Source organism: Physeter macrocephalus, chromosome 16 (genome assembly GCF_002837175.3).
Source record: "Physeter macrocephalus isolate SW-GA chromosome 16, ASM283717v5, whole genome shotgun sequence".
NCBI lineage: Eukaryota > Metazoa > Chordata > Mammalia > Artiodactyla > Physeteridae > Physeter > Physeter macrocephalus.
The window spans coordinates 96,006,730-96,017,436 of record NC_041229.1 but is presented as its reverse complement, the minus strand read 5'-3'; the positions used below and the strand labels follow the sequence as shown (position 1 = coordinate 96,017,436).

The 10,707-nt window shown below is 50.6% G+C and overlaps 1 protein-coding gene across 1 annotated transcript in view; it reads left to right on the top strand.

Annotated features, from left to right (window-relative positions):
• Nucleotides 1–5,141: 5,141 nt before the first annotated feature.
• The window catches only part of SYT13 (synaptotagmin 13), a 45,650-nt gene continuing 40,084 nt past the window's right edge, over nucleotides 5,142–10,707 (top strand). Inside the window, exon 1 of the mRNA XM_024133110.1 lies at nucleotides 5,142–5,321. Within this exon, the coding sequence (XP_023988878.1) occupies nucleotides 5,142–5,321 (180 nt within the window). The remainder of the gene's footprint in view (nucleotides 5,322–10,707) is intronic.

The following is a 10,707-nucleotide window of genomic DNA, read 5'->3' as shown; positions in this document are numbered from 1 at the left end:
TTTTCTGAAGAAGGAAATAGCTTTTGTTCAATTCTTCCTCCCAACCAGGCAGGAAAAACCCTCCAGACAAAGCCCCGTCATCTTCATATATTTCAGAAATCTAGAGAGAAAGGGAGCCTTTAGGTCAGCTCCATGAGATATTGGATGTAGTTGAGGAACTCTACCCCTGAGAATAGGAATATGTTGCTTCATCGTGTGCTGATATGGAATCGGGGGTTTGAAAGAACACTGGGCTGTTGAAGGTGACCTGCCAGGGCACGTGGCATCAGCAGTGGTCAATAAGCGAGGCTGTGATTTGCTCAACTCCGGAAAATTTTTCTACCTTTCACCGACTTGGATTTCTGTATCAGGGGCCCACAGATCCAACCCCTTCCTCCTTTCTGCCTTACGATGTGGCCCCAGAATTGCTCGAAGCTGGCGGCAGTTGTCCTGGGAGTGGGCCTCACTCCTGGACCTCGATGGGGCTCCTCCCCTCCTTGCCCCTCTGCCAGTGTCTAGCCCTCCGGGGGCTGTATCACTCAGCTGGGGGCCCAGGATACCCACCCCCTTATCCCAGGCAGCTTCCTACTGCACATCGTGCCTTTAGCGGGGCCCAGGGCTTGGGGAACCTCCAGTTAGCAGTGGTCCAGCTTGGAGAACCACAAGGTCACCAAATGAGCGAGCTAACAATGCAGAGCTGAAAAGTGGGCTCTGGCAGAGAGGGAAAGTGACTGGCCCCCCATACCTCCCTCTCCTCAAGCCACAGACAGTGCCTGTCCGTCATACGGCTCTACGTGTCGTGGAGGAAGCTTGGCAGCCCTCTCCTGGATGCCCGCTGTGGCCTCCTCTCCAGTGCACCAGCATCCACATTGTCCCTCTTCCATCTGTTCTCAATACTGCAGCCAGAGGAGTCTTTTCAAAACACGAATCTGGGGCTTCCCTGGTGGCGCAGTGGTTGAGAGTCCGCCTGCCGATGCAGGGGACACGGGTTCGTGCCCCGGTCCGGGAAGATCCCACATGCCGCGGAGCGGCTGGGCCCGTGAGCCATGGCCGCTGAGCCTGCGCGTCCGGAGCCTGTGCTCCGCAACGGGAGAGGCCACAGCAGTGAGAGGCCCGCGTACCGCAAAAAAAAAAACCACACACACAAAAAAAACCCCACGAATCTGATCACATCATGCTCCCCTGCCTGAAAACACTGAGTGCCCCTCCCTCATGGCCCACAGGCCCTGTAGTCCGGCCTGCACCTCTCCCTTCAGGCTCACTTCACACGGAGCTTCTGCCAGTTTTGTGCTGGAGCCGATCCTATTGGTGAATACTCAGGAATTTTTTGGCAGCTGGAAATTGACCATGGTGGAAGTATTTACACCAGAGAAATAAACAAATGCTAAAAATCAATCCCTGCCCCCCAGCTGGTTGGCCAGCACTCTGCTGTCCCCTGCCCGCTGTGCAGTTCCATCACAGGGTCCCTGCATGTACTGTTTCTCTGCCTAGAACACTCTTCCTTCTTAGCTGCATTAACTTAACTCTTTTAGACTGGAGTCCAAGTGCTACTTCCTCTGGGAAGCCTTCATTGGTGTCTCAAAGTCAAATCTCAACCTTGGACCTCTCTTTCTTAGCTTGTATCACAGTTGTCATTTCACATGTATTTGTGTGATGAATGATTATTGTCTGTCTTTCCTGTGGGAATGTAAACTCCATGGCGAGAGACACCATGCTTGGTTTTGCCCTCTAGCTTTGTTCTATCACCGAGCACGGTGCCTGGTACATGGTAGAAACTCAAAAATGTTGTTGAGTGAATGAATGAGTTAGAGAAATATGCACTGGACAGGAAGTCCCAAGCTCTGGCTTCTGTGGCAAAGACAACTTTTGCTTGTTTCTCCTCTGTGTTTCCCAGTCTCCTCTGTTATGTTATGAGATGCCATGTTATCAAATTCTGACTGATCAATGGGGTGAAAGCCATGTACTGTTTCCAGCCATGGCCTCTGAAATGTCACAAGTGGTCTTCAATTCCCTCTCTTTTCTCTGTCTGCATGGCTGAAAGCAAAGGAGTCACAAGACAGAAAAAGCCCAAATTCCTGAGTCACTGATCAGGGATGAACTGCTCACACAGGTCCCCTGACCCTCCTTAAACTGTGATAGGAGCAAGATATACTTTTATTGAATTAATCCCTGAGGTTTGAAGTTATTTTTTATTGTGGCACAACCTAATCTACCCTAACGTAAAACACCTTCCCAGCTCTGCCATTAACTCCTTCTACCCTGCGGCCAGCCACAATCTCTCTGGGCCCCAGGTTTCCTCTTGGTAAAATGAAAGGATTCCACACAGTGATCTCGGAAATCCTTCTGATGTTAAAATTCAGTTGTTCTGTTTGTATATTTCCTCCCTCCTGCCTAACACTGTAGGCAGACACCATAAATGTTTGCTAAATAAGAGTACCTCTTACATTTGAAATCCTTCCCCACAGATGAAAGCATTTTAATATCTTAGAAATTCAAAGCAGTTGCTCAGAATACTTAAACAACAACATCCAGCATCCAGCAAGTAAAATATCCATCAAAATCACAACGGTGGTATCCTCATCAAGAGGCTGGGGAACTGTCAGAGACCTACTCCTCAGCCTTCCAGAAGCCCCCCCACCCCACCAAGCATCCTGCTCTGTCTTCCCTTGGCAGCCTGGTGGCCCCAGCGTCCCACTTATCTGCAAGCCTCATCCTCAGACTCTGTGTTTAGCCGACTCTCTCAACGGCCTTTCTCAATAGAGATGATCTCATTTTTCAAAGGATCCCACTAATACCTTTTCTTAGAGAGTTGTCATTAAGGGCTGCTGCCTGGATATCAGTAACCGAGAAGCAAAAGTCACATCTTTGATGAGATGTAGCCAAGGTGACCCAGAGTCCTAATGACTTCACTGTGTTTCAAATCTCCTGAGGTCTAGCCTAGCTCTGCCATGGGTTCACTGTGTGTGAAAGAGGCAAAAGCCCAGCTGCTCTACTTGGGCTGGGGTCCCTCTTCCTGTTAAAAATGAAGGTCATTGCAGCTGCTAACATCTCAGTAACCATAGTAACAGAAGACCACATGACAGATGTCTGATCTCCATCAGAAAATGTCTGGTATTAAGTGTTCTTCATCCTTTCCCTCACCCCCACCCCAGATCTTGTTAGGTGGCATTGAAGTTCTCCCAGGGGACCAGCTCAGGCATGGGAAATCCGGACTGAGAGCATTAAGTAAACCTCTTATTTCCCCAGAACATTTTGCATTGCCAGGCCCGGGAGCCAAGAAAACCTCCCAGGGAAGCTCTTATGAGAGAGAATGCTAACTCTACCACCAGGGAAAGAGGCATTTCAGCTCCATAGCTGGCAGCAAATGAAGCTCAGTAGGAAAATATGCCTGGCATACAGCAGGCACAAAATAAATACTTGCAAAAGAGTCAGTTTAATCAAATGGAGCTCATTTAGCAAATGGGATTCCTCTTGAGCCACTGGAAGTCCTGCATGAGACCATGTGAGCCATTCACCCTTTTCAACAGTTCCTGAGTGCCTGCTGCATGCACCCATGGGTGATAGTATGGAGGCTCTAAAGGTATTCATTTGCTGAATGAATCCCATGTCCCCGGGACTGTCTGGGGCTCAAGGGCAGGTTGGGAAGTATGTAGAGGGCAGGGATCACATCACAAAGGCCTCTGGATTCAACTGGAGTCTCTCGGGTTTGTTGCTGAAGAAACTTTGAAAACTTTTATGCATGTGAATGACAGGATCAGCTCTGCATTTCAGAAACATCCTTTTTGATGCCCTGTAGGGAAAGGATTAGAGAGAGACTATCGTTTTGACCAGAGAAACAATGTTCTAGGACTGCTGAACCCAGACCTTCAGAGAACTGGCAGCTTTTGCTTCCCTCCTCTTAGGACCCGGCTGCCATGCTGTGAGAAGCTCCAGCCACGCGGAGGAGAACCCAAGTGCTCAATACACAGCCCAGCTGTGCTCTGGGCAGCAGCTAGCACCTACTGCTTGCCATGAGGTATGCCATCTAGGATGCCCCAGAAGATATCAAGTGGAGCAGGAAAACTGCCCAGCTGAGCCCAGTCAACATGAGAAGTCACAAAAGAATCGTTCTTGGGTTTATTTACTACGTCATGGGTTTACTCTGCAGACGTAGATAACAAACACTGGGGGGTACCAGGTGGTGGTCATGTCTTGGGCTCAGCAGAAAAGGTTTGGTTGGAATGATCATAGATTTGGGAGCCATCAGCTTCACGGGAAGTTGAGAGCCCTGTTGCAAATGAAATCACCTCCACTCCTTCTCACACACGTCCAGCATGCTTAGAGCACAGCCGACTCACAGCAAATGCTTGCTGAATATTTCCCCTCACTCTAAGCACACTTCTTTTCCCCCTCTCTGACATGTGGACTTGGAATCTGCATACCTGAGTTTGGGTTCAGGATGACTGGATTTTTCGAGCTGCCCCACATCCCCTCTGAGCCTCCGGCTTCCTCATCTGTAAACGGAGATGAGAATATCTGCAAATCTGATTAGGTAATAATGGCAGATTACCGGGTCACGGCTAAAGGAAGTGCAGATGTGAAAGAATCATTGCAATCGTCTCCACCAGGACGCGGTACAGCCCCTCTCCCTGGTGGTAAACACACGGCAAGTTCGGGATAGAGGAAATCTCCAGCTTTGTGTGTTTGAAAAAGCTCCTGTTGATTTTCCAGCCTCCTCGGCCAGAGAGGGTGAACAAAGGGTTAGCAGTCTGGTAAAATGACCCCCTACCGGGATGGAGTCTCAGGCCTGGGTTTGAGCCCCCCGGTTTCCCTGCTAACCTAACGCACAGTATGACCTTGGCCAGCTCCTGCCCTTCTGGGACCCAAGTGTCCTTCTACGTAAAGCGTGAAGGATGGCCCGAGACGACCCTCACGTTCCTTCCGCCTGAACGGCTCCGGCTCCGGTTAGGGTCGGGGGTCCGGTCACATGCTGGAGGGGAGGGTTGACGCGGAGCTGAGTGCGGGCGCACCAGCTCGCTCCGGGTCCAGCCTCCTGCTCTGACGTCCTCGAGCCGCCCTCCCTCCCCGCCCCTCCGGCGGCTGGAGAGCGGCTGGCGCGCCCGGATCCCAGGCCCGGGAGGTGCTCGGCGGCGGGACCGAGCCCCGCGCGGGGAGCGGGCACCATGGTGCTGTCGGTGCCCGTGATCGCGCTGGGCGCCACGCTGGGCACGGCCACCAGCATCCTCGCGCTGTGCGGGGTCACCTGCCTGTGCCGGCACATGCACCCCAAGAAGGGGGTGCTGCAGCGGGACCTGGACCCCGATCCGGAGAAGGCGAAGCCCGGCGTGCTCCGGTCCCAGCAGGTGAGCGGGGGCGGCGCCTTGGTCTCCCCGGGCCGGGTGGGGTCTCCCGGGCAGCGGCGGGGGAGTGGGTGGCAGGGAATGGTCGGCGTTCTTCTTTGCGCGATAGAGCATGGCGGGGTGTGGGGACGGCGGACGTGCCCGGGGACCCACGGGGGGGTGTTCCTGAAGGCCTGGGGGTGGAGGAGGGGTCGGGGAGGATAATGAAGGGTATGGGGGGCTTGGGGGGACAGGAGAGGAACCGGGACAGCGAGCGCTAAAGGGGCGGGCTTGCATGGGAATGGGGCTGGGAGGGGAGCTGGGGGCTGGGAGGCGAGCGTGGGGAACTGGGAGGGGTAATAAGACCGGGACGCTGGGAGGGGGCTGGGGGGGGCGGGCTGGGAGGGGCAGGTGGGCTGGGCGTGCCTGGCGTCTGGAGAGGCAGATGAATATGGAGGGGCCTGGAGGACCCTCACCCTGTCCTAGCAGCTCCAGCCAGACTGAGCGAGTAGCTGAGACCTCCCTGAAGGTGCGTCTGGAGATGCCCCTGGAGACAGGAGGGCTTTTATCCCATGCATCAGCTTGTCCCCAGAGCCTCTCTGGGCAGGAAATGGGTGGCGTCCCCATTGTACAGAGCAGCAGAAGAGGTCTGGGAAAGGTCTGGAAGGACTGCGCTACATGGGCTGCGATCTCCGGGACACATTCCCAAGGTGGCAAGTGCAAAATGTCCTCTGGAGACCCGGGAGGAAGTCTGGCTGGAAAGACTGGAGGAAGGCAGGCCCTGGGGCAGGGGGTGACTTAATGACTTGCCAAGGCCCTCTAGATTCCTTCCAGAGCTTAGAGTTCCAGGGGAGGCACTCTAAAGCTGTGATTCCACCTTCCTTTTGCCAATTAATTATTCAAAAGCTCAGACCCAGTTGCTCGGGGCCTGTGTCAGTCACTGAGAGTGGAAGGAAATGGCTGCTGTCCTTGACGCACTTACAGTCCGAGAAAAGTGACATCGACACCGGCAAGAACAGGAGCCAACTGGGCATGTGGGATGTGGGACCCAGAACCATCGGAAATGGGAGTAGTGGGCTACCCACTCCAGGCGGGCACAGGGCGGAGGAGGGGGTGCCGGATGAGCCCTTCTCCAGACGTTGGGTCCTCAACCTCCTCTCCCATCCGGCACGCTTCAGGGACAGCTAATTCGTCTTCCTTTCACGGTGGTGGCTCTTCGGGCACTGTCTCCTCCCCTTCCCAGAGAGAACCGCTGGGGACAGTGTTGGTGTAAGTGACCTCCGGGGTTCCTTCCAACTCTTTGTCTTACTGAGGACCAGCAGCCCACGCAATGGCCAATGATCTGTTAAAGACAAACCAGATCATGCGTCTCCCTGGCTTAAAATCCTCCACAACTTCTCACTGAGCTTGGAAGAAACACAGCAAGCCGGACCCTGGCACGTACTCTGTGCCAGGCTCCGTTCTAAGTGCTTTACACTTAATGCATTTAGCAACTCAATGAAGGACATATGTGACGAGCCCAACTTAAAGCTGAAAAAGCTAAAGAGAGGGTGAGTGACTTGCCCAAGGTCACACAGCTCGAGAAGTTTTAGAGCCGGGTTCTAGCCAAGCTGGTCTGGTTCTGGAGTCCGTGCCCTTGGCCACTCCACTCCACTTCCTCACCTGCTTGACGTGGCAGGTGTTTACCTCTCCAGCCAAGCGCGTGCCAGTTGCCTGCTCCGTGGGCTTTCTCAGCTCCCCTGGATTTTTTGATCCTTCTTGAAGACATCAACCCTTCCCATTTTCCTCTGGCTTTTCACACAGATGGCTCCTTCTCATCCTTTAGGTCTCTTTCTGTTTGAATTTTACCTCCTCAGGGAGGGTTTTGTCTACGGCCACATGTAACAAAGCCCTCCCTCCCCCATTACGTTCTCCATACCATTCCTTCCCAATTCTTTTGTAGCACTTGGGACAGTTGGATGGGATTTTTCGTATCTGCTCACTTGTACGATATTTATTCCCAGCACCCACTCAGTGTCTGGAACCTAGTAGGTGCCCAAGAAGCGATTGTTGACAAATAAAGGCATCCCAGTTTCCCAGCCGTTGAGTTATTTCTTAAAAAGTGGATGCATTTTGCAACCACTGTGCAACCCAGGGCTAGCTCGTAGAGACGCAATAAACATTTGTTGACATGTGAGACCCATCCATTCACATCCCTTACTTGGTTCCCTCAGTGACAAGGATTTGGGCCCCTGGGGCTGAATCTGTAGGTGTGAATGTGATGAAATTGAGATCTCACAATGTCGTTTTGGCTGCCATTGTGCTCAGACTGATTCAGCTGCTGACCCAGATAAAGTACCCAGAGAAAAGACACTATGTTGACATTTCACAAAGAGTAAACGAGGTTGGTATTAGGGGTGGCAGATGGCAGCAGGGTGATGGGCGTGGCACATGTTGACAAAGAGGAGGAGAGTCAGGTAGGGAAGGCTCTCTGAAGACGTTCCTTAAACAGAGAGGGCATGGGGGCTGGGGAAGAGGGTTCTAGATTCCTGTAGCCACTGAGAACTGGGATTTCTCTGGGATATAGAGTGACCGCCCATGTCTCTATAAGTCGCTGATTGTGGTTGCTGGAAAAATTCCTTGGATTTGTTGGCCATGCCTGGGAATCCAATTTCTGGTCATGAATTGTAGTGATTTTGAAAAAAACTTTGAAGCTTTCCCTGAGGGTTCTTAACCTGAGGTCCACAGACCCCAACAAGGAGTCTGTAGCTAAACTGTAAGGGGTTCTTGGTCTTGGAGAGGAAAAAATTGTATCTTTTTTTTCATTAACCTCTCCATGAAACTTAGCATTTTCTGTAAGTAGGAGTATAAACAGCACACCACAGGAATATTAGCAATCTCTGTGACTTGGTCCTCAAGGGAAATCACAGATAGTTGCAGAGCACATCACAGCTGCTGCAGTTGCTTTACGATAACATTTATGCTCATCTCTAATTCTAAATTATGTACTTATTAAATCCCCCGCTAAATCCTATTATTTAATGAAAGAATAAAGAGGCACACGTATAACCATTTCCCCGATGGATTTTATTAGATGTACTGTTGTAGTCCTATGTCTTTTATTTGCTGCTTTTCAGACATTCTTCTCCAGACAGCTGAAGGAATCCATCCAGCACCTCCACCATGTGGGAGGTGGCAGAGGGTGCAAACCCTCAGTCACCGCTCTTCATGCCTCCAGCTAGCTTCAATTCATAATTTTTCTTGGCTTTTCTGAAATATACACTGTGAACCCTTTATCCTGCCTTCTTACACAATCCCTCACCCTCACCTGCGTGCAGCCTTTCCAGGGAGGAGAGGGATTCAGTTTCACTACACTGTCCTGTGATCTGGCAGCATCACCTGGGACCTCCCTCCCTGTGGTCAGCCCAGCTTTCAAAGCTCGGTTATTATGCAGTGATTACTGGATGCTTGAGCCAGGAGACAGAGCAGAGAGGCAGACACGGGGTGTGTGTGTGTGTGTGTGTGTGTGTGTGTGTGTGTGTGTAATCATCTTCGCTTCACCGCTGCTGCCGCATCTCTTAGCAAGAGGCAGCCAGACCCATTGGTTCCTTCCCCCAGAATTTCCTTTTCATGCTTGTCTGCACAGGCTGTCACTCACAGCATTTCTGGGTCCTTGCAGAGGAAGCCCTCCTTTTGGTGAACCTAAATAACTACAGAGCAAGTAAGGGGAACTGCCCTTCCCCACTGCTCAGTGCCCTGACACTTTAGCACGAGTTGCAGTCCTGTTCTCAGAAAGCTTTCGTTTCAGGTCTGATTTTTCTTCCCATCTGGTGATTACCTTGCTTACATGAATCTTCTCAAATGAGTTTCAGCGTTCCCAGAGTAACCCTGCTGCTGTCCCCTTGAAGTTATGTGGCCAAAAGCTCCTGGCTCCCAATGCTACTTACTACCAAACTATAAAATCCTACCCTCCTTCCAGCAGAGTTGAGAAGGGAAGTGGCTTTTGATGGAACACGGTGTTAGTTCATTCAGGCTGTTATAAGAAAATACCACAGAGTGGGTAGCTTATAAACAAAAATTTATTTCTCATAGAGCTCGAAGCTGGGAAGGCCAAGATCAAAGTTCTGGCCAATCCAGTGTCTGATGAGGACCTGCTTCCTAGACTTTTGGATGCAACCTCACCTGACGGAAGGGGCAAGGGAGCTCTCTCCTGCCACTTTTATAAGGGCACTAATCATATTTATGAAGGCTCCACCCTCATGGCCTACTCACTCCCAAAAGCCCCACCTAATCTATGACAAAAGAGGTAAGGATATACAACGGAGAAAAGACAGTCTCTTCAATAAGTGGTGCTAGGAAAACTGGACAGCTACAGGTAAAAGAATGAAATTAGAACACTCCCTTACACCGTACACGAAAATTAACTCAAAATGGATTAAAGCCTCACCTCCTAACATTTTCACAATATTGATTCTTCCAGTCCAAGAGCATGGTACATCTCTCCATCTGTTTGCGTCATCTTTGATTTAAGGGGGCACAGACATTCAGACTACAGCAACCACTAGTAGATTCAAAGTTTTTAAGAAATAATTTAAACATATGCTGTATTTTTATCAAACAACATATGTATAGTGGAGTCTTCCCCCACACCCCCAAGATCAAGGAGTGTATTTCATTTTCCTTGTATCCCTGCCAATATCTGGTGTGATAACGGGCACATGATAACCCTTCAATGTATATTTTGAGTTAAATCATCATATTGTGACATAACACTGAATAAGAGAGTGAAGATGCAAAAGAATGCACGTGGTTAAGCTTCCATTTCCACAAGATTTGAATTCAAGCCCACTTATGTCTGGGGTTTCCGCTGGGGGCAGGTAACGACTGGGGCAGAGTCGGGGAGCTTCCCAGCTTTTGTTTATAAGCTCTGCCTCTTGATGTGGCTCTGGTTACACAGCTGTGTCCACTTTATGAAAGACAATTTATCCAGCTCTACATTTATGATTTGTGTACTTTTCTGTATGTAGTTATAACTCCGTAAAGATTTTATTATTTGTGAAGTTGTGATGTAATGTTTGTGAACACTGATTTAGTATCAAGCCAGTATTTTTTTTTTAACATCTTTATTGGGGTATAATTGCTTTACAGTGTTGTGTTAGTTTCTGCTGTATAACAGAGTGAATCAGCTGTATGTATACATACATCCCCTCCCTCTTGCGTCTCCCTCCCACCCTCCCTATCCCACCCCTCTAGGTGGTCACAAAGCACCGAGCTGATCTCCCTGTGCTATGCGGCTGCTTCCCACTAGCTATCCACCCTACGTTTGGTAGTGTATATATGTCCATGCCACTCTCTCACTTCGTCCCAGCTTAACCTTACCACTCCCTGTGTCCTCAAGTCCATTCTCTACGTCTGCGTCTTTATTCCTGTC